This window comes from Silurus meridionalis, chromosome 11 (genome assembly GCF_014805685.1).
Source record: "Silurus meridionalis isolate SWU-2019-XX chromosome 11, ASM1480568v1, whole genome shotgun sequence".
Classification (NCBI taxonomy): Eukaryota; Metazoa; Chordata; class Actinopteri; order Siluriformes; family Siluridae; genus Silurus; species Silurus meridionalis.
The window spans coordinates 14,965,693-14,988,286 of NC_060894.1; the positions used below are offsets into that span (position 1 = coordinate 14,965,693).

Genomic DNA, 22,594 nt, shown 5'->3' on the forward strand with positions numbered 1-22,594 from the left:
AAAAGCAACACAGCTCATCACCCTGAACACACCATCCCCACTGTCAAACATGGTGGTGGCAGCATCATGGTTTGGGCCTGCTTTTTTTCAGCAGGGACAGGGAAGATGGTTAAAATTGATGGGAAGATGGATGGAGCCAAATACAGGACCATTCTGGAAGAAAACCTGATGGAGTCTGCAAAAGACCTGAGATTGGGACCGAGATTTGTCTTCCAACAAGACAATGATCCAAAACATAAAGCAAAATCTACAATGGAATGGTTCACAAATAAATATATCCAGGTGTTAGAATGGCTAAGTCAAAGTCCAGACCTGAATCCAATCGAGAATCTGTGGAAACAGAAACTGAAAACTGCTGTTCACAAATGCTCTCCATCCAACCTCACTGAGCTCGAGCTGTTTTTCAAGGAGGAATGGGCAAAAATGTCAGTCTCTCGATGTGCAAAACTGATAGAGACATACCCCAAGCGACTTACAGCTGTAATCGCAGCAAAAGGTGGCGCTACAAAGTATTATCTTAAGGGGGCTGAATAATTTTGCACGCCCAATTTTTCAGTTTTTTATTTGTTAAAAAAGTTTGAAATATCACTTCATGATTGTGTCCCACTTGTTGTTGATTCTTCACAAAAAATTACAGTTTTATATCTTTATGTTTGAAGCCTGAAATGTGGCAAAAGGTTGCAAAGTTCAAGGGGGCCGAATACTTTCGCAAGGCACTGTACATATTTATTTTTCATCTGGAGGTAGCAGAGCTGAAGACGTTGAGCTTTTCAGTGAAAGTGACGAGGATGGACAGGATTAGAATTGAGTTTATTAGAGGGACAGCACATGTAGGATGTTTTGGAGACAAGGTGAGGGAGGCACGATTGAGATGGTTTGGACATGTTCAGAGGAGGGACATGGGGTATATAGGTAGGGGAATGCTGAGGATGGAGCCACCAGGAGGAAGGAAAAGAGGAAGACCAAGGAGGAGGTTTATGGATGTGGTGAGGGAAGACATGCAGGTAGTTGATTAGAAAGAGGCAGATGTAGAGGACAGAGAAGTATGGAGACGGATGATCCACTGTGGTGACCCCTAATAAGAGCAGCCTTAAGAAGAAGAAGATGAAGAATATGATGTACTACTGTAAGAAAATATGATAAAATTTTGTATAAACCATGTACATACTTTTATAATGTAATAATTTGTGTAGGGATAAAATAAATGCTTAAAAGTATGCTTTATAAATATACAATTTATTTGTTAGTTTACTTGTGAATTTGGAAAATACTGAGGACTTTTTAAACCCTGATAATGTGTTGTAAGAAATGAATTATGGAAATTATTGATATGTATTCATTTAGTTTACTGCATTCATGCAATACAGAATATTGATCAAATCGTATTATTGAAATATGATGTACTGATTTCTTAAAAATTCCTGCCATCAATAAAGATTTTAATTAAACATGCAATGAAGGTCTGTATCCCTATTTATTACCCACACTGTCTATACTGTCTCACATTGTCTGTATTGTCTATATTGTCTTGTATAGTCTGTTTTTGTCTTGTCTTGTCTGTTTTGTCATGTATAGGTTTTTTATTTATGTCTGTACTTTTGAGAGTAACAAACAGCTGGAACCAAATTCCTTGTGTGCCAACACACTTGGCCAATAAACCTGATTCTGATTCTGATTCTGATTCTGATGTGCCTAAACCAATACAAAAGTCACTAATAGTCACTGCACAATTATTTTTGCACAATTATATTTGCACAACTTTTTTGCACTATTATATGACACCTTAACTCTGGACTGTCACTTCAACGCTGAACTTGCACAGCACAGTGTCACTTTATACCACATTATACTGCATATGGACACTTTAAGAACAATCACACTATATTACTTTCATCTTTACTCTGTCAATATCTGCCACACGCATCCATGCCTTTCCAGAATTCATGTGTATACACATATATTTTTCTATACCTTATGCTTTTTTATTTTTTTTACTTTCTTTTTTTATCTCTATATTCTTTTTATTTTTTAATGTTTAAATGTTGGACAATCGTAAAAAGCATTTCACTGCATGTTGTACTCTGTATTAATGTGTATATTGAATTTGAGCTTCATTTGATTATAGATGATGTGGAGTTGGTCAAACTGACCTTTTGTTTTTTTTGCATGCACCAATATAACTGTTAATCCATGACGGTAAACAGTGAAGCAGGCTCGTGCTTTCAAGAACTGACTCGCGCGCTGTTCATAAAGAATCTGCAAGAGCGCGCTTGTGATATGCCGCCTGTCTTTGCACACAGACAGCGCTCGTGCTCTCTCTCTCTCTCTCTCTCTCTCTCTCTCTCTCTCTCTCTATGGTCATTCTTGTTATAATTCAGCATGCTCGGACACTCTCTTGGAGTAAAACTGCGCCCAAAATCAGCCTTTCATTCATCAGTATTTTGGAGAGGAGCGAAACGGAGGGAATTTACGCGCCGGGAGGACGCAAAGGCTCGCGCGCTGTGGTCGTCTCTGGCAGGCAAATGGAGACTTCAGGAATATGAGCGTCTGTAATACCAAGTAATTAAGAAAGTAATCAATTAAAAAGTGAAATGGCTGGATTTTGATTATGCAAAAAAATAAAATAAAATTAACCTGATAAAACTAGATACTGATGATGATAATGACGATTAACCAAAACGCAGATTGTCCACTTTATGTCCAACATTTTGTAACAATAAGTAGTTAACAGCAATGAGCGGTATAACTAAAAAAAGACTATACGTTCTGTATTGAATATTCCAGGTTGTAATACCGGCATGCCAGAAAACGTTCTTCTTGTCAGGAACCTCAGGGAAGTGGGACACGTCGGGCGCGTGACGGAGTCTGGCGCGCGCCCCGCCTGGGCTGTAGCGCTGCTGGCCACTGTGCTCATCTTCATCACAGTAGTCGACGTGCTGGGCAATTTACTGGTTATCATTTCTGTGTTCCGGAATCGTAAACTGAGAAACGTGGGTGAGTATCCTAATAATTCTACAGCGTCATATATAATAATTTCAGACCTTCTTCATTTACTTTATACCGCACATATATGCTTTAAAATGGCCCGTTTTTAGATTTTTCCAAAGATTTCTGTAAGCTCCTTGTCAAAAAAATCATGTCCCCTGCAAAAAGTTTAACACCAAACTATCTATACTTTTCTTGCACTCTGAAGTTAGGCGCGTGTGTCAAGGAATGTGCACGCGCGTTTTGGAGTTAGTCACTCTCGGGCGCGTGCTCATCTTGAGTGGGAAGCCTGTGAAGAAATGATGCATTGAATAAATAAAAGCATGGGCGAAAATGATACTGTAGCTGAGCATCTCGTCTGTTATGTGTTGCATCATGTATCATGTGCTGTATCATGGAAAAACTAGACTTTAAAAAGGCAGAAAAGTTCATACCAAGCAAGAAAACACAATAATAAATCCAAAATAAAATAATAAGTCAAAAAACACAATAACAAATCTAAAAACAAAATAACAAGCAAGAAAACACAATAATGATTCAAAAAAAACATATAAGAAATAATATACACAACAGCAAATTGTGGACAAGATATCAAATCTCAGAAAACATGACAATTGTGTGCATAATTTGTTGTTTTGTTTTTGTATTTATGTCATTTTCAGTATTGATATTGTGTTTCCTTGTCATTTTGTTTTGCACTTCACAGCCACGTAGTTTTACTGTCTAGGTTTAATTTAGATGCAGAAGAAAAACAAAGAAAAGTAGAGCATAGATGTGTTGTTTAATAACAGTTTCAAATTTATTTATTTATTCTTTTAAAAGAAGGCATGGATTTTCATATCCTTGTATCACATCTATTATTCAAAGATTAATTATAATTGAACAATGAAAGTCACTTATTATAATATGTAACAGAAAACAATATAAATATTATGCATTGTCGGTTCATGCTCATAGAGAGGTTTCCTACATTTTACTACATAGAATAAGAATAATGAAGAGATTATCTCTACAACATAATGGATATTTATTTATCCACTGATCAATAAAACATTTTCTGATTATATGTTAAATTCAGTGTATATTTAAAACAGTTCAGTTGCAGTTGAAATTTTGGCATGCAAAAGCTTAAGGCACGTGTAAATAAAATGCTGTAAAGTAAGAATGCTTTTAAATTAACAAAATGGAAAACAAATGAACAAAAGAAAAAAAAACAGAGAAACATTTTTTTTGGTGTTTGAATACAAAACAATATCAAATCTTCTTACTGTTTTCATTACACAGTTTTTGAAGGAACTCGGCTGAAAGGTTGCTCCGAACATAATGTAGAACTAACTCCAGATCTTCTGTGGATGTTGGCTGCATCAAATCCTTTTGTCTATTCATGTAATCCCAGACCAACTCAATGATGTTGAGATAAGGGCTCTGTGGGGGCCAAACCATTACTTCCAGGACTTCTTGTTCTTCTCTGTACAGAAAATAGTTCTTAAAGATGTTTGGGGTAGTTGTCCTGCTGCAGAACATATTTGGGGCCATTCAGACACCTCCCTGATAGTATTGCATGATTGATAAGAATCTGCCTATATTTCTCAGCATCGAGGACACCTTTAATCCTGACAAACTCTCCAACTCCATTTGCAGAAATGCAGCTACAAACTTGCAAGGGGCTTCACCGTGTTTTACTGTTGCCTGAAGACACTGGTTATTATTCTATTCTCCATTCCTTTGGCATACAACTTGTCTCCTGCTGCAGCCACATTTTGTTAATACTAGTTAATCCAAAGCAAATTTTTTTAACCAGTTCCTATGTTTTCATGCATAGCTGAGTCACTTAGGATTGTTACCATGTCAGAGGTGTGACATTTTACTAACTTCTGGCCAGACTTTTCTGGACAGTTAATTGGTGTACCTGGGCCCCACCGGTTTCTGCCAGTTCTTCACTGATGGTATTGCTGAACATCTTCTAATGTTGAAGGTAAGTAAGCATGATGTGTCTTTCATCTGCTGCATTAGGTTTCCCTGGCCAACCTACTATGTTCCTCAACAATGCTCGTTTCTTTGTTCTTGTTCAAAGTAGCTTGAAACCCCAGTCTGTTTTGCCTGGGCAAGACATTGCTGATGCAGTATGAGTACCTTGTGTCTTGTTGCTGTGTTCAGTATTAACATGGTGTATGACCTGTGACATGAAACTGTCTTCCACCACAGTAGCAAAATATAAAATGTACATAAGTATTCAGACTCTTTTCTCTTGCAATGTTTTTACCAGTCATTGTTAATAATTCTCTATAACATTTTAGAAATGTATTAGAAATAATTGCAAAAGGTTCCCTGGTGGTCTAGTGGTTAGGATGCGGCGCTTTCAACGCTGCGGCCCGGGTTCGGTCCCCGGTCAGGGAACCAACCCCAGCCATTAGGGTGCACAAGCCTTAGTGCCGGTCTCAAGCCCGGATAAATGGGGAGGGTTGCGTTAGGAAGGGCATCCAGCGTAAAAAAACATGCGGATGATCCGCTGTGGCGACCCCTAATGGGAGAAGCCGAAAGATTAGAAATAATTGCAAAAATCACGTCAAGTGCCACAAATAACAAAAACAGAATGCTTATCTGTTATATCACAGAATATGTTCTTGTGTGAACTGTGTTTATACTTCATTAAAAAGATTATGTTCTGCTTGATTCCAATTTTCTGATAACTGATTGCCTCGTCACTACACCCGATTGCACACAACACATTACTTCCTGTGGTTCCATTGGGGACACTCACACAGCAGAGTCACACTCACACATCACCTTTCATGCTAGCAAACATCTCAGCTGTTTAAAAGAAGTTTCCATGGAAGCGTTTTATTAACATTTAAATAACACTGCAAGGGTAACAGCATTTTCACTCATCCTCCTTCCTCACATTTATCCAGTGCCTTGGATTTTCTTGATTTTATCCTGCTTTATAAAGATTTTAGATTATGACAGTGATTCTGCCTTCCCTGACAGCACGACAGTCATTTGAAGTCACAGTGAGCACAGGTTCACATAACTGGACAGCTGATGGTTGGAAAATCATTGCCTTTTTTTATTCAGTCTTCACCTGTCCATTGAGCATGCGCCCATTGCATCTTCAGATTCCTGTTGGCTGTCAAGAATAGTAGCCTGATCTTCTGCTCTAGTGTTTTTGTAGCTCATCTGCCTCACGGCTTGATGTATATACTGAGATACTTTTCTGCTCACTAGTGTTATACATAGTAGATATTTGAGTTGGTTACTTCTCCTCTGATCTTCCATATGTAGAAGGTGCTTCCATAAGCAGAAGTGTTGCTCTGTGGATAATTTTTAGTTTGTTTGTTTTCTGTATACAGTAAATTGTGTATAAACTCTAGGGACAGTATTAAAAATTCGAGATCGGCAGTTTCTAAAATATTAATTGCAGAGTCAAGTATCTCTGATTGTTTTTTCCCGATTCTTAGGGTTCATGTGAATATTAAATGAAGCTCTTTACATGTACTTGCTTGTTTGTATGCATTGTGCACATTCTATATGAAATAAATGTATCCATATATATCTCTTTGTGTTTAAACCACTCTTAAAGCCAATTCCAAGAGTCCACAGAATATAGCACAAAATATTTTGGAGCGGTAGTGAGTTCTTTTTTTTTTATTCTGTAAGTAATTTAATGTATTTTAATTATAATTTTTTTAATCTTTAACTTATGTTTATTATGCGAATGCAACACAGTAAGGACAAAAATATTGGGACACCTGACTTTTCCAGCCCTGTGTGGTTCTTTGATAAATTGTTACCTCAGATTTGAAGGCACACAAGTGGATGTCTTTGAATGTGGTAGCATATAATTTTCCCTTCACTTGAACAAGGAGACCCAAACCTCTTCCAGCATGACGATCTTGAGTAGCCTGCTATAGAGCTTTGACCTTGAACCTACTGAACACCTTTAGGACGCTAACTATACCCCAGGCTTCCTCACCCTATATCAGTACCTGACTTTACTAATGCCTTTATGGCTATCCAATCTTATAGTCAGGTGTCCAGCAACTGTTGTACATACAGTGTATATCATTTAAGACTTTATAACATCCAAATATTTCACCACAGATTCAATGTGAATGTAAACAGACATAAAATTACCATATTGTTTCCAAATTGCCAGCAACATGCTTCAGTTATTGGCATGGTGATTGCATTGGCTCCAGACCATTCCTGTCACTAATTCTTTGTTCCAGAAGCAAACTGATTTTGTGGCTGAAATGTGTGCACTGGTCTGAGATTAGGCTTTGGAACCTTGTCAGTGAAAAATGACTCTGTGTGTGTTTGGCCTGATTTCAGCGCTCTGCTTTGATGTTATGACCCAGTGCAGTCTTATTCATAAAACAGATTGGAGTGTAATTCAAGTGCCAAACAAAACCTTTGCATGCTATTTGTATGTTTTTTTAAATACCATTATACAACCAGTTAAAAACAACAAAACAAGTAATTTTTTTTAAACCTTGCACATTAGTTTAATAATGAAGCATCAGTTCAAAGCCAGCAGTTATGTCATTTGATGTTTATGATACACATGCATGATGCTGCTTTAAAGGAAACCTAATGGAAGACATGACTTATACTCCTGAACATCTACTGCTCATGTCAAATTCTAAGGGTCAGGCACATCTGATAAAATTGACATCTGCTTGATCTCTTTTTTCCCAGCTGCAGATTTTGCTCTTTCAAGTTTCTGCATGAACAATACTTCTCTACCCACAGGAGGAAGGAAAATGTTTTCCTACAACTTTCATCATCCACTCTTTTAAGACATGCAATGCATCTAGTATCTGCTCACAAATAATCATATATTAAAGTTGGACAATAACAGTAGATAAAAAACAGCAGGCTTATTTGAATTAACAATTGAAGAAAAAGAAAAATAAGAGATTATTATTTTTTTTTAAATAATGCAAGTATTTGCAAAATGATCTAGATTTGGCTTTTGCTTGTTTGTAATATGAAGTGCACTTTAATAATATGTAATGCTGAAATAAAAAAAATAATTAATGCGTCATTTTCCTAAGGTTGCATAATAGCTCTAGTTACACACTCTCATTGGCAGAAGTATGGAAACAGAAAGACAATGCTGCTAAGACGATACTAAGCAGAACAAAAAGCAGATACCAACTGTCTGGAAAAATGGGGGTTATGCAAGAGACATAGATTCTTCTTCTTTTTCTTAGGGCTGCTCTAATTAGTGGTCGTCACAGCGGATCATCTGTCTCCATACTACTCTGTCCTCTACATCTGCCTCTTTCCAACCAACTACCCGCACCATATCCGTACCCTCCTCCTTGGTCTTCCTCGTTTCCGTCTTCCTGGTGGCTCCATCCTCAGCATTCTCCTACCGATATACTCCAAGTTCCTCCTCTGAACATGTCCAAACCATCTCGATCGGGCCTCTCTCACTTTGTTCCCAAAACCTCCTACATGCGCAGTCCCTCTAATGAACTAATTTCTAGTCCTGTCCATCAACATCTTCAGCTCTGCTACCTCCAGCTTTACCTCCTGTCTTTTACTCAGTGCCACTTTCTCTAAACCATACAACAACGCAGGTCTCACCACAGTCCTATAAACTTTCCCTTTCACGCTTGCAGATACTCTTCTATCACAGATCACTCCTGACACATTTTTCCACCCTGCCTGCACTTTTTTCCTTACTTCTCTAACACACTCTCCATTACTTTGTACTGTTGACCCCAGGAACCTAAACTCGTCCACCTTCACCACCTCTTCTCCCTGCATCTGCACCACTCCACTGTTCTCTCTCTCATTCACACACATGTCCACAGAATGCAACTCCTTCTGACATTCTTAAACTCCTCCATCAACATTCTCAAAGCAAATAATGTATCTGTGGTGCTCTTCCTCTGCATAAAACCATACTGTTGCTCACAGATGGTCACCTCTTCTCTCAGTCTAGCTACCACTACTATTTTCCATAACTTCCTGGTGTGACTAATCAACTTAATTTTTAAACATCTCCATGCTTTTACCGGATATGTCACATGGTCCAACCAACTTTTTCACTCTTTACCCTATTAATCGCTGCTCTCACTTCCTCCTTATTAATCCTATCTACTTCCTGCTTCACCATCTCCACACCATCCAACCTTCTCTCTCTCTTATTTTCCTCGTTCATCAGCTGCTCAAAATACTCCCTCCACCTTCTCAACACACTCTCCTTACTAGTCAACACATTTCCATCTCCATCCTTTATTGCTCTAACTTGAAGCAAATCCTTCCCAGCTCAGTCCCTCTGCCTGGCCAATCGGTACAAATCCTTTTCTACCTCCTTAGTGTCCAACTTCTTATACTTCTCCTCATATGCCTCCTTATACAGCTCCTCATATTTCTTGACTTTTGCCACATCCCTCTTTACCTGCTGCCACATCTCCTTGTACTCCTGACTCCTTTTACATCACTCTGTTGATCCCAACAGGTTTTGCCAACCTCTTTCTCCTTATGCTCTCCTGCACTTCCTCATTCCACCCCCACGTCTCTTTGTCTTTCTTTCTATTTCCAGATGTCACACCAAGTACCTTTCTAGCTGTCTCCCTTATCACTTCTGCAGTAGTTGCCCAATCAACCAGCACCTCTTCGCCACTGAGCCCCTGTCTGACCTATTCCCTAAACATTACACTACAGACTTCTTACTTCAGTTTCCACCATCTTATTTTTTTCCTAAGACCATACCTACCCATCACCTCCTCATCACATCTGTTCCATTCACCAACATGGCCATTGAACTCTGCCCCAATCACCAATCTTTCATTTCTAGGTACCCCTTCTACCACTTCATCTAACTCACTCCTGATTTTTTACTTCTCCTCCATCTCACAATCCCACTTGTGGAGCATAGGCACTGATGACATTTATCATTACTCCTTCAACTTCCAGCTTTACGTTCATCACCCTATCAGAAACTCTCTTCACCGCCACTACACTCTAAATAAACTTTTCCATCAGAATCACCCCTACACCATTTTTCTTTCCATCCCCACCAAGTTAGAACAGTTGAAACCCCCCTCCAATGCTCCTTGCCGTACTCTCTTTCCACTTGGTCTCCTGAACCCACAACATATCTACCTTTCTTCTCTCCATCATATCATCTACAGTGGGGCAAAAAGTATTTAGTCAGCCACCAATTGTCCAAGTTCTCCCACTTAAAATGATGAAAGAGACCTGTAATTTTCAGCATAGGTACACTCATAGGTACAAAATTAGAAAGAAAAAAAAAAAGAATTCTGAAAATCACAGTGTCTGATCTTTAAAGAATTTATTTGCAAATTATGGTGAAAGATAAGTATTTGGTCACTTACAAAAAAGCAAGATTTCTGGCTCTCACAGACCTGTAACTTCTTCTTTAAGAGGCTCCTCTGTCCTCCACTTGTTACCTGTATAAATGGCACCTGTTTGAACTCGTTATCAGTATAAAAGACACCCATCCACAACCTCAAACAGTCAGACTCCAAACTCCACTATGGCCAAGACCAAAGAGCTGTCAAAGGACACCAGAAACAAAATTGTAGACCTGCACCAGGCTGGAAAGACTGAATCTGCAATCGGTAAGCAGCTCAACTGTGGGAGCAATTATTAGAAAATGGAAGACATACAAGACCACTGATAATCTCCCTCGATCTGGGGCTCTCACAAGATCTCACCCTGTGGGGTCAAAATGATCACAAGAACGGTAAGCAAAAATCCCAGAACCACATGGGGGGACCTAGTGAATGACCTGCAGAGAGCTGGGACCAAAATAACAAAGGCTACCATCAGTAACACACTATGCCGCCAGGGACTCAAATCCTGCAGTGCCAGACGAGTCCCCCTGCTTAAGCCAGTAAATGTCTGGGTCCGTCTGAAGTTTGCTAGAGAGCATTTGGATGATCCAGAAGAGGATTGGGAGAATGTCATTTGGTTAGAGGAAACCAAAATAGAACTTCTTGGTAAAAACTCAACTTGTCGTGTTTGGAGGAGAAAGAATGCTGAGTTGCATCCAAAGAACACCATACCTACTGTAAAGCATGGGGGTGGAAACGTAATGCTTTGGGGCTGTTTTTCTGCAAAGGGCCCAGGACGACTGATCCATGTAAAAGAAAGGATGAATGGGGCCATGTATCGTGAGATTTTGAGTGAAACCCTCCTTCCATCAGCAAGGGCATTGAAGATGAAACGTGGCTGGGTCTTTCAGCATGACAATGATCCCAAACACACCGCCTCATAGAAAATCTTTGGAGGGAGTCGAAAATCCGTGTTGCCCAGCAACAGCCCCAAAACATCACTGCTCTAGAGGAGATCTGCAAACTACCAGCAACAGTGTGTAAAAACTAAAAAGACTTACAAAAAACATTTGATCTCTGTCATTGCCAACAAAGGGTATATAACAGTATTGAGATGAACTTTTGTTATTGACCAAATACTTATTTTCCACCATAATTTGCAAATATTTTTTTTAAAAATCAGACAATGTGAATTCCTGGATTTCTTTTTCTCATTTTGTCTCTCATAGTTGATGTGTATCTATGATGAAAATTACAGGCCTCTCTCATCTTTATAAGTGAGAGAACTTGCATAGTTGGTGGCTGACTAAATACTTTTTTGCCCCACTGTACCTCTCGCCTCTACCAGTCATAGTACCAACATTTAAAGTACCCAACCTAACCTCCGTCTCCTACACTCCTCCTTTCCCTGTTGTCTCTGTAGACGTATTCCTCCTCTCCTTCTCCTTCTTCGGCCAACAGAAGCCCAATTTCCACCGGTACCCTAATACCCTAATACCTGTGGCGGTTGTTGGTAAGCTGGGCCTCAACCGATCCTGTATGAAAGTCTTATTTGTGATCCGCATTATTTGATTTGGCACGTTTTACGCAACCCTCCCCATTTATCCAGGCTTTGGACTGACACTAATGTGCACTGGCTTGTGCAACTCTAATGGCAAGAGACTTTGATTGGAGGATTAAAATACTAGGTTTATGGCATGTTGGTTTTGTTTGATGGAAGGCTCTCAATTTGATGCATTAAAAAAATCTATGAGACTGCTTAATAAAGTGGGCCATTTATAATAAAATACAGCTTATAATACACAAGGTAATAAATATTTCAACTTTTACAAGCCCACGCATCCTTCTTTAAAAACTAACTTTCATTCAAAATAATGAAAGTCTATGGGGGGTTTAAACAAATATTTACCTGGTTTTCAACAGCCACAATATGCCCACATACTTAAAACATACTCAACTATCATCTTGAGAAAAAGAGCAGTGAATTCATTCATCATGCATTTACTGGGAATTTTTGTATTTTACAATTTCAGTACATTTATTTACTAAATCACAAAGAAAAAGATCATACTGAATTCACATTCTCAAAAGTTTGGAAAAGCTAAACAGAGAAAGAGCAAGAGAATTAAATTAATTTATAACACTGTAATTAATTGACTCACGGAATTACAGATTGAAACTCAATTTAAATAGCTTGTTGAAAATATGAAAAGGTTTGCACTGCCTTATATATGTCATACAGTATTAGCCTTATATACTGTATGTTTTAAAGTAAAAAAAAGAAAAAAAGCTAATTTCTATATTGAAATATTTCAGCTTAAGTAGATCCCACATGTAAGAGATGTTAGGATTTTATTAAAATATTAATTCGTCAAAATGACTTGTATCAGGTGAGAGGTTAGCTCAGAAAAGGGTCAGAGGTTTCATTTTAGGTGTGTTAATACAATGGTACTTTCTCACTCTCACATATTTTCTTGCTTTTGATTTGACATGTTCTAGCCCTCTCCCTTTATATTGACATCAGCTTTTTTTTCTTAACGTATTGTAAATTCCAGTTTGAACTGTTCTTGTCATCTGAGTCAGACGCTTATCCTGCAACACTTGCAGTGCTCTCCAGGATCAATGATCTTAATCTGACAAACATAACATTAGTTTAAAAAAAATTGTTAACCATTACACATAATCATTTTTTTTTAAATACACAAATATTTTTTTTTGTCTAACATATTCAAGATAACATTCTCTTTAAATATTTTGAAACAAATTTTTACCATGCATCCTTTTCCAGGGGTATTAATATGGGGTTAAGGCAATTCATTTAGCACCAGTTTCTATGCAAAATCCCCAATACCTTTAAACACAGAAGATTAAGAAAAAATCACTTGATGCCCATTGTGAAATTACTGATAGTTTGTGGAATTTCATGCCTGGTGATTTAGTGGCTGGTGTGAAGTTGATGGCATAATAAATTCTGCTGTCTCAAGCTATTTCAGCCCCAAAGCTGGTTTGGTCTGCCAAGGGATTCAGACTTAGCCCTCTGCTTCATCTAAGTGCTGCTATAATCATCAAGAAGGAAATGTGAAGAAATGTTTACTTATTGCATGTTATAATCATGTTTGCTTATAGTTGTAAAGGCTGACAACAATTATATACGGTACTATATTTGTGATGGACACACACATATATAAAAAAACAACAAAATTCATGTCCTTCATAGTCTATCATGAAAACCAAAGAAATCTAAAACTTGTAATGCATCTGACCTGAATATGGAACATTACATTTAATGAAATCCAATTTTTTATCCAAATCCGTTTCTCTATCTCTCATAAATGCATTTTGATCATTCAAAGAAAGGGCTTACATAAGCATCTTACAGGCCCTGGAGACATTTTTTATAGGCTGCAAAGTGCAATGGCAGTAGGCGCCTTTGATGTGCACAATTTGTACTGACTATAAGGTAGGAATTGAGACTGCAGTGGTCAAATTGGTGTTATTCTGTTGCAGCAGAATTTCTGGCCCCTGGTGTCTACCAAGGTATTGGCAGTTTTCTACAGGTGATTTAGTGAGGAAATTACATAGTAAATAAATATCCTTTGCAGAAAATATTTTTGCTTCTCATTGAAAGATGCTGCAAACAATCTTATGCAATCCTAAATGTAGAATGTAGGAATCAGTGCCCACACACAGAGGATAGAACAACAAATCAGAAAATGTTGGTCTCTGTGAAATGACACTCTGTGCAGAGCTGACACATGAAATCATTTTGGAAACTGTTGAGCCTTAATGGTTATTTTGGGGAGGGGGTGATTTGGACTAACTCAATGTCAAATGCAGGTGGCCAGTGGTATTTGTCAAGCCTAAAAATGCTTTAATTGACTGTCAGTCAAAATATTTAACCTTATACAGCACTAAATATGTTGTTCGGGGAAATCGTTTGGAATGTTTGTTGGTTTGAGATATGAATTCAAATATTATAAGTTTATGCAGTTTATGTATTCATTAGTGGACATACAAATACAAGGAAAATGAAGGAATATTTACAAACAAATTCTGCATAGAGGTGACCAAAGTTCCCAATATTTATTGAACTTGCAGCAAATTTCTCAGTGCTGGGTTTTTTTTTTTTGCAGTAAATGTTCTATTGTAACCAGTTAAAGCTACAGTATTCATTATGTAATAAAACTTCCTGATAGTCTGCAAGTAATAATGGACAGTACTTATAAATCATTTTAGTTGAGAATTTGAATTGGTCAAATAATTTTCTTTCTGTCTGTTGAGAATGACATTTGATATTAAAAACACTGATACTTATCCATATTGAATAGGAGAATAATTTATTTTTTGATATGCTACTTTATCATGGCTGAAAGTCACTTAAGTCTAGCATAAGACACGTAGGGTGCAGTGAAGCTTTCAATATGTAAATTCTGAAAGAATTTACAATGAGGTCTTTACTGCCCACAGGTGACATTATTATTAATGCTGCTGGTTGGTAGACATAGCATGTGGCAAATGTGGTATTTAATGGAATACACATCTTCACGTGCATTCACCTTCAATTGCTTCCATTATGCATGTGCAATCACTTTCCTTACTAAATTATCTACCCCCTTCCTGCCTGAAGCATGCTGATACTGCTGGACATGCCTGCTGGAAGAAACTTATTCAAAAATCCTGAGAGCTGTCAATGGACACAAGGCTGGTGGGGACAGATTACTAATAGATTAACAAGATTATTATAATGCTACTACTCCAATACCTTTGGCCACAGCATGACATGCCAAAGCAGACACTTCATGCTGTTCAGTAATACATGCATTTTGCTGTGTTGTCTTATCATAACAAAACACTACCTTTAAAAAAAAAAAGACTTTATATCAGAATCCTTTATTGGGTCATATATCATGTTGCAGCAATAGCCACACAGCAAATAGAATGCAGAAAGTAGGTTGATAGGCTGACCCTGTGTAGAGACATGGACTTATCATTATTATTATTATTATTATTATTATTATTGGCTTTCCTAAAGGATATACCTCAAAGGAAAAAAATTACATTGGACTAACACCTCAGGGTGTTCAAGTGTGCATCTGTCAGTACTACTGATAAGCTTCGAACATTCACAGAGGCTCAGAGCCAACACTGGATAGGGCGGGGTGTAGCATTCTTAGTTTTGTTAGTGGATTTTCTGTTTTCAACTAGATATACAAATTGAACATATGAGTTTTGTGTGGTCACTTGCAGCTTCCGCTACAACAGCTCGTTAAATAATGCTTACATAGCATACAAGTTAAGCTTCATTCCAATAAACTACAGATTTGGAAAAGCAGGTCGAATAAACTCTTATTGTCGATTGTCCTTGAGCTTACCCTATGTGAGAACAGGAGGTCTGTCTGTCTGGTCACATGCTGTTCGGGTTGTCTTTACAGCAGTTAATTTTTAGACATGGGGCAGTGCAGGGCCTCTAAGCAACACAAACTTATGAATAATGGATGCTAGAGGTAAATCAAAGGGAAGGACACTGATGCATAACTCCATTTATGTGGAAGCAAAAAAGTCTATTCTCCACAGAAATTGGAGTGTCAGTATAGTCAAGTGCTTTGGGTATTGCACCTCTGTGGTGCTGTTCCCTTTGTTTGGCATTAGTCAGCATTAAACTATACCATGTGGTCTGTGAGTTCAGTAGCCTCTGGTCTGATGTCATCAATACTTGATGCTTTATATTGGAAAATTATTCTGAAGGGGAAAATCTAATCATAAATTTTTTGTTTATTTTTTAAGATGATGATAATGATGATGATAACAATTAATGTGATTCAAGCACTGAAGACTTGTGAGCTCACTACGCTGGCATTACAAATTTTTTATACATTGCACTTATTTTACTGCAACAAAAACAAAATCATACTCGGTCAAATCAGAGGATTACATTTTCTTAATGTATTTAGCATCTTTGATCCTATTTCTTCAACTCATTGGAGAATGGGAAAGAGAAATAGCATGGCATAGTGGGGGTGTATTGTACAGTAGGTTATCTAATGAAGTAATAGGTGATAACTTTGCTGTTGTTGGTCAACCAAGAAATCAATTACATAGAATGTTTCTACCATTTCCAAAGGAATTTTAGAAGGTAAACCTAGAACTGTACTACTTAAAAAAAAAATTATGTCTGTAAAATTATTTCATTCTCTTCCCATTATGACCCATTGATGTGTCATTCTCTTTATAAAATTATCAGTTTTTTCCAGTGTTATCAACTTTCTTTAACTGTGCAGAGAGAACTGATCAGCACACAAAAGAGTGGAGAGATATATGTGCTGGATTAAATGTAAAAAAAAAAATAAAAAAGTTTAATTATAAAATACATGAAATCTTATAAAAAGGATTATGATCAAAGGCAAAGATGAGACACAAAAATGATCACATGCATTACACATGCACACAGAAGATAAATGTTAAATTGTTAAATCTGTTTAATATAAAATGTTATCTATAAAACAAATAACCTAAGATACTGCTGAACACTTGGCTCCTTTTTATTATCATATTTTTTATTTTTTTATTGTTTATTGTAAAATAAAAAATTTTGATAACATTTTTTTTATTAGACACAGTGCACAATTAATTTTTGATCTGTAATTAAGTCTTAAAGTATGTTTAAGTTTTAAAACCATGTGAAATTAACAATATCTGTGAAAAACATCAACTTTAATGCCTTCTCAGTCCATTTTTTGCAACATCAGTGCATGTTGAGGAAAAGTGAGGCTGCACTATAGAGTGCTTACATCCGATTACAGGCAGTGGACCACAAGATCACTTCAGTGCTCTATAGTTGGTTGTATAGTTGTATAGTTGTATAGCACAGACTGATGTGGAATATATATATATTGTAGTGCCTCGCTTACGTGCCGGGATGAACACACACACACCAGAGAGCTGAATGTCAAAAAGAAAATCACAGGATGTTTTTATTTGTTGTTTACAGGAGTGGCGGAGAAAAGGAGAAGTGAAATTTTGTATAGAACTGTAAATTAGTCCTTAAAGCCGTGCCCACTGGAGCTTCCGATGTAGCGCCGCCCCAAATGGGTGTTGTTCGCGGCCACGGCCCGTCCGAGGAAAGCTGAGACCCAAACCTGTCTGTGCGAGTGTGTGCTCGGCACGTAGAGGTCTTTATACAGTCGTCGGAAGAGAATCGGCGTATTCGCAGCGGTAGCTCGCACTGCTCTCGCCGCTGTTGCTGCTTCCTTTCAAGAAAAAGGGAGACAAATCTTTCGTTAGTTGGAAGCCAACCATTCCCCCTTGTGTGCTCCTTAGTGGATCCTTTTATATCCCTCCTTCTCCTTGATGAGCAAGGGGAGGTAGCGTTCTCGTCATGAGCTTCCAGCCATGCCTCGTTATGCCACTCTGCCCCGCTGCCATGTGCTCTGCAGCTTTCCACAACACGGATGCTGATATGGCGCTGTCCATCCAGCACCCCCCTGGTTGTCGTGTTCGGAGCGCTTGCCTGGGACATGATGCCGCCTTCACAGTACCCCCCCCCCGAGCTCCGAACCAACTGCCAGCAAAGATCGAGCCCAGAGACAGTGCCTTCGTGAGAGAGCGTCTGCATTGCCGTTCATGGATTTAGCCCGGTGCCGTACCTGGAACGAGAAGTCCTGGATCGACAAAAACCAGCGGGTTACTCTGGCATTAGAATTTTTAGCTCTCACCATCCATTGCAGAGGAGCATTGTCCGTTACCAGGGTGAACTGTCGGCCTTCTAGGTAGTAGCGCAGTTCTTCAACCGCCCATTTGATGGCCAGGGCTTCTCGCTCCACCACAGCTTACCTTTGTTCCGCTGGCGTCAGTTTCCTGCTCACATACAGCACTGGGTGTTCTTCCCCATTGAAGCTCTGTGAGATTACAGCGCCCAGACTGATCTCCGACGCGTCTGTGTGGACCACGACTGGCAAACTGAAGTTGGGGTACCTTGGTCTGTAAGCAGGTCCTTCGGGATTCCCACTCTGCTGAAAAGGAGCATCAGCTCCCTGGCAATGTTCCTGGTCATGGCCTTTCTCAGCGGGACTGCTTCTGGGTAACGCGTGGCGTAGTCCACCGTGACGAGGATATACTCGTGACCTCTCGCGGATTTCGGAAGCGGCCCCACCAGGTCCATGCCGAGCCTTTCAAAGGGAACCCCGATGATCGGGAGCGGTATAAAAACATGTGTAGCCTGGATTTTCTAACATAATTAACTAAACAATATATCAACAATGCCAGCAATAAGAAAACTTTAATCAAAATGCAACTCCTTTCTAGGAGAGACAAAGACAGAGAGTAAGTATACTCTTAGGATTGAGGTCAAATTTAGAATCTTGAAGAACAGAGTACCAGCGGAAGGTTGACAAGTGGAAACTCTCAGCAGAGCAGACCCGTGTTGAGATTGCACGAGCCTTATTTTACCCTGTCACAGTGTATTCTTATATATATAAAAAAATGAATTCTCCCACATGCCACACAAATTTTACTTATTTGAGTATTTGCTTCTACAAATATCTGTAGTGAAAAACAAACACAAATATCTTCCTCATATGTTTATTAGTTATTTTATTTGCTATATGCAAAGTATACCAGAGAAAGTGTCCACTGAAATGCTCGTGGTGAGGCTCTGTAAACTTGCTAAAGCACAGATGTTATGTACAGTCAGCAGCAGCAGCAGAATAAAGTAACAGAGTTGTCACTATGCTATAAGAGAAACATAAGCAATGTGCTTAATGTGTCATTTAATGTGCTTAACATGACACACAGCTATTTAGTCGTCTCTTGGCTTGCAAATAAAACGTTTTTTAGCTTGTTCCACAATGACTGTAAGCTTTAAAACTGCTTGCTTGACTCTAGATTAACAAACAAGCTGGATAAGTGCTATCCTCCATAATATTGTGAACTATTCTCAGGCAGCATATCTGTCTAAGCTGTCCTCTAAGTTCTTAAGTTTGTCACCTCTAAGTTCTCTAAATTCCTGAGTTTGCTACCCATGATTTGCTCAGCTACCTTTACCATACTCTGCAGGGACTTGTGATTGGTGGTGGTGCCATATCAGACAGTAATGGAGCCACTCAGGATGTTATGAGGATGTTACAGGGCAGATCATTCTTGTGCCCCCTTAGGAAGCATCTCTGTCAGGGAGAACTTGATGTGGTTAGATTGCAGAATCCAAATTGGTTTGTGGATAGATTTTGAAACTTTAAGCTGGTAACCACAACCACACTGTCCATGTATAAAAGAACATGCTCTCTTAAATCTACAAGCATTTCTTTAGTTTTGCTAACATTGAGACAGAGGTAATTGTCACAGCACCACTGTGACAGTGTTTTTTTTTTTTTCCTTTAGACTGTCTCCTCCCTGTTGGAGGTGGCAGGACTGTAGTGTCATCAGTACATTTCTGAATAGTGTTTAAACTGTGCTTTGTGGCACAGTCCTCTGTAAAAAGGGAATACAGAAGTCTGTCAGCGTGAAGGACACGAAATTGCCAACCTTCTCTCCCCTGGGTCTGCCAATCAGAAAATCCAGTATTCAATTGAACAGTTGGGTGTCCAGGTCTAAAGCATTAACCTTGGGGATCAGCTTAGCAAGAATATTGGACTGAATATTGAACTATAATTAATGAACCTCACTTTGATACATATGATATTTTTATCTAAGTCTGTCTTAGTCAGTAGAAAGTTTAGCAGCAGGAGAGTGAGTGCTTGCCTAAGAGTATTGAACATATTAAGCTTGTCAGATGTGCGGGTGCATTAGAATTTGTTCTTCCCACCATACATTTCTTCAGTGACCATGCAATTTCAAATGCTCAGTTTTAGTCAGACTATTTAGGGCATATCTTGCCAACCTGTAAGCCTGGTTTAGGTCGTGAATTGCTTGCAACTTGCATAATCTTTCCTTAGACATCAGCATTAATCCAGTAATTTGTTTGGGAAATAACTTCTCTGTGGTCTTACAGCCGACATCTTTAATGCACTTAGAAATGAAGCCTGTCACAAAAGTTTTTTATGTCTTATTCACTGCATCAGCCAGAAAAGGAACATCAGCCAAATAGTGGTGTTAAAGCAGTCCTGAAGCATGATGGTGGCTCCCCTCATGAACTGTTCTTAGAGCTATTTTTTTTCCTTTTGGAGACTTTCTATGGAGGCAGCAGTAGAATAAAGATGTGACCAGTTTGACCAAATGTCGGATAAATGTATTACAATATTGTTATTTAATCACCTAAAAAAGTTTATGTACCTCATATTGGTGGTGTAATGCACATCATTGAGGAAACCAGGGGTTCTAGATTTTTCACATCAAATGATAAAAAAAAATCCTTCTATAATTAGCTCATGTTCAATTTTAAAAGGAAAGAAACTTAGTTATAACTTCTTAATTCTATTTTTTTTATTTTAGAATTGTTTTTTGTGATATACTTTAATTATATTTTATTTATTTTGCTAACACTATTGCAGGAGATTCAATTATACTGTTCCACATGCTACTGTCCAATTTGCATTCTGCAAATCTTTATTTTTTGTTTTAAAACTTTTTTTTATCCCTTTTTTTCAGGTAATGTGTTTGTAGTTAGCCTGGCCTTTGCTGACTTGGTAGTGGCTTTCTACCCATACCCACTAGTTCTGTATGCATTGTTCCATGACGGATGGTCACTGGGGGACACACAATGCCAAGTGAGTGGCTTCCTAATGGGCCTGAGTGTAATTGGTTCAGTGTTCAACATCACAGGCATTGCTATCAATCGCTATTGCTACATTTGCCACAGCTTTGCCTATGGGCGCCTCTACAGCTTCCGTAACACACTGCTACTGGTGGCACTCATCTGGATGTTGACTGTGCTGGCCATTCTCCCCAACTTCTTTGTAGGCTCGCTCAGCTATGACCCCAGAGTCTACTCATGCACATTTACTCAGACAGCCAGTAGCTCATACACAGTGGCAGTGGTGGTGATGCACTTTCTGGTACCCATTGCAGTGGTGACCTTCTGCTACCTCCGCATCTGGGTGCTGGTCATTCAGGTCCGCCGCAAAGTAAGAAAGGAAGCGCATGGCAGGGTACGACGTAGTGACCTGCAAAACTTTGTCACTATGTTTGTGGTATTTGTTCTGTTTGCCCTCTGCTGGGCACCACTGAACCTTATTGGCCTGGTGGTAGCAGTCAACCCAGAAGTAATGGCCCCTCGCATCCCTGAGTGGCTGTTTGTGGTCAGCTATTTTATGGCCTACTTCAACAGCTGTCTTAATGCTATCATCTACGGGCTGCTGAACCGGAATTTTCGCAAGGAGTACAAGAGCATTGTAACATCTGTGTGGATGCCACGGCGGTTTGTATCAGAGACATCCAGAGTTGCCACAGATGGGATGCGAAGCAAACCCTCACCAGCTATCAACAATGACTGAATATGCCACACAGACAATCAGTTTTCTCTGTTGCCTCAAATAGGAAATGCCAATTCAGTGAAATGCCAATTTTTAATGAGTATGTCATCACTTGTCATGTGAATAATTTGTTTGTCTGTTTACACAGCTCAGGGTGCTTATCTACTTTTTGCCACTGTGGAAAGATCAGTTTTAAAGCATTGTAATTATATTTTAATAATTAATGCTGAATATATGTGTATTATTTTGGGTTTAACTGTATTCATGCTGGTGACATCAAAGTATTTTGTCTCATGCAAGATATGTTGGTACTTATTGTGCATGTGTTAACCTTAAACCAAATAATGAAAACATGCTGAAAGATTTCTGTGTACGGAGAGTGATGTAGTTAAGGCAAACATGTCAAAGGTCTAGTAAATCTGGATAAATCAAGATCTATAATCTGTTTCAAATGATTAAGTCAAGAAGAAGAAATTTGACCTTCATTGGTGTGAAGGCTTATCTAATCTATTTTGTTTGTCTCCTATCCTTCACACATTAAAATAATTGACGTTTTGTTATTTGCCAGAAGAAATATGTGCATGACTGTATTATATAAACCTTTATTACTTTAACAATTGTGAAAAATTAAAAAGTACCAGGCAGAAACATATAAAAGTGAAAGACTGACAGTTAAGAGGTTTTCACATTCAGGGAATGTGATAAATGTATTAAAGATAGTTGGACTGAGAATGTACAATTTAATTTAGACTTTATGTACTGCGCACAATCATGCTGCTTTACCAGTGACCTCAATAAAGAAAGAATTCAAATGAAAGCTATGCTGCTTATGCAGCTGTTCTCAGTGCTGATGAAGGGGTTGAATCAGGGATTAGAATGAATGAATGAGAT

At 38.6% G+C, this 22,594-nt stretch overlaps 1 protein-coding gene and 1 non-coding gene across 2 annotated transcripts; both read left to right on the forward strand.

The window, feature by feature from the left end:
- Positions 1–2,258: 2,258 nt before the first annotated feature.
- mtnr1bb (melatonin receptor 1Bb) lies at positions 2,259–22,384 on the forward strand. Its single transcript, XM_046861499.1, has 3 exons — positions 2,259–2,559; positions 2,785–2,994; positions 20,880–22,384. The coding sequence occupies exons 2-3, from the start codon at positions 2,799–2,801 to the stop codon at positions 21,722–21,724; spliced, it is 1,041 nt and encodes a 346-aa protein (XP_046717455.1). The 5' UTR covers positions 2,259–2,559; positions 2,785–2,798; the 3' UTR covers positions 21,725–22,384.
- trnae-uuc lies at positions 5,311–5,382 on the forward strand. The gene has a single exon. It is a non-coding gene; the product is annotated as a tRNA-Glu (tRNA).
- Positions 22,385–22,594: the final 210 nt, after the last annotated feature.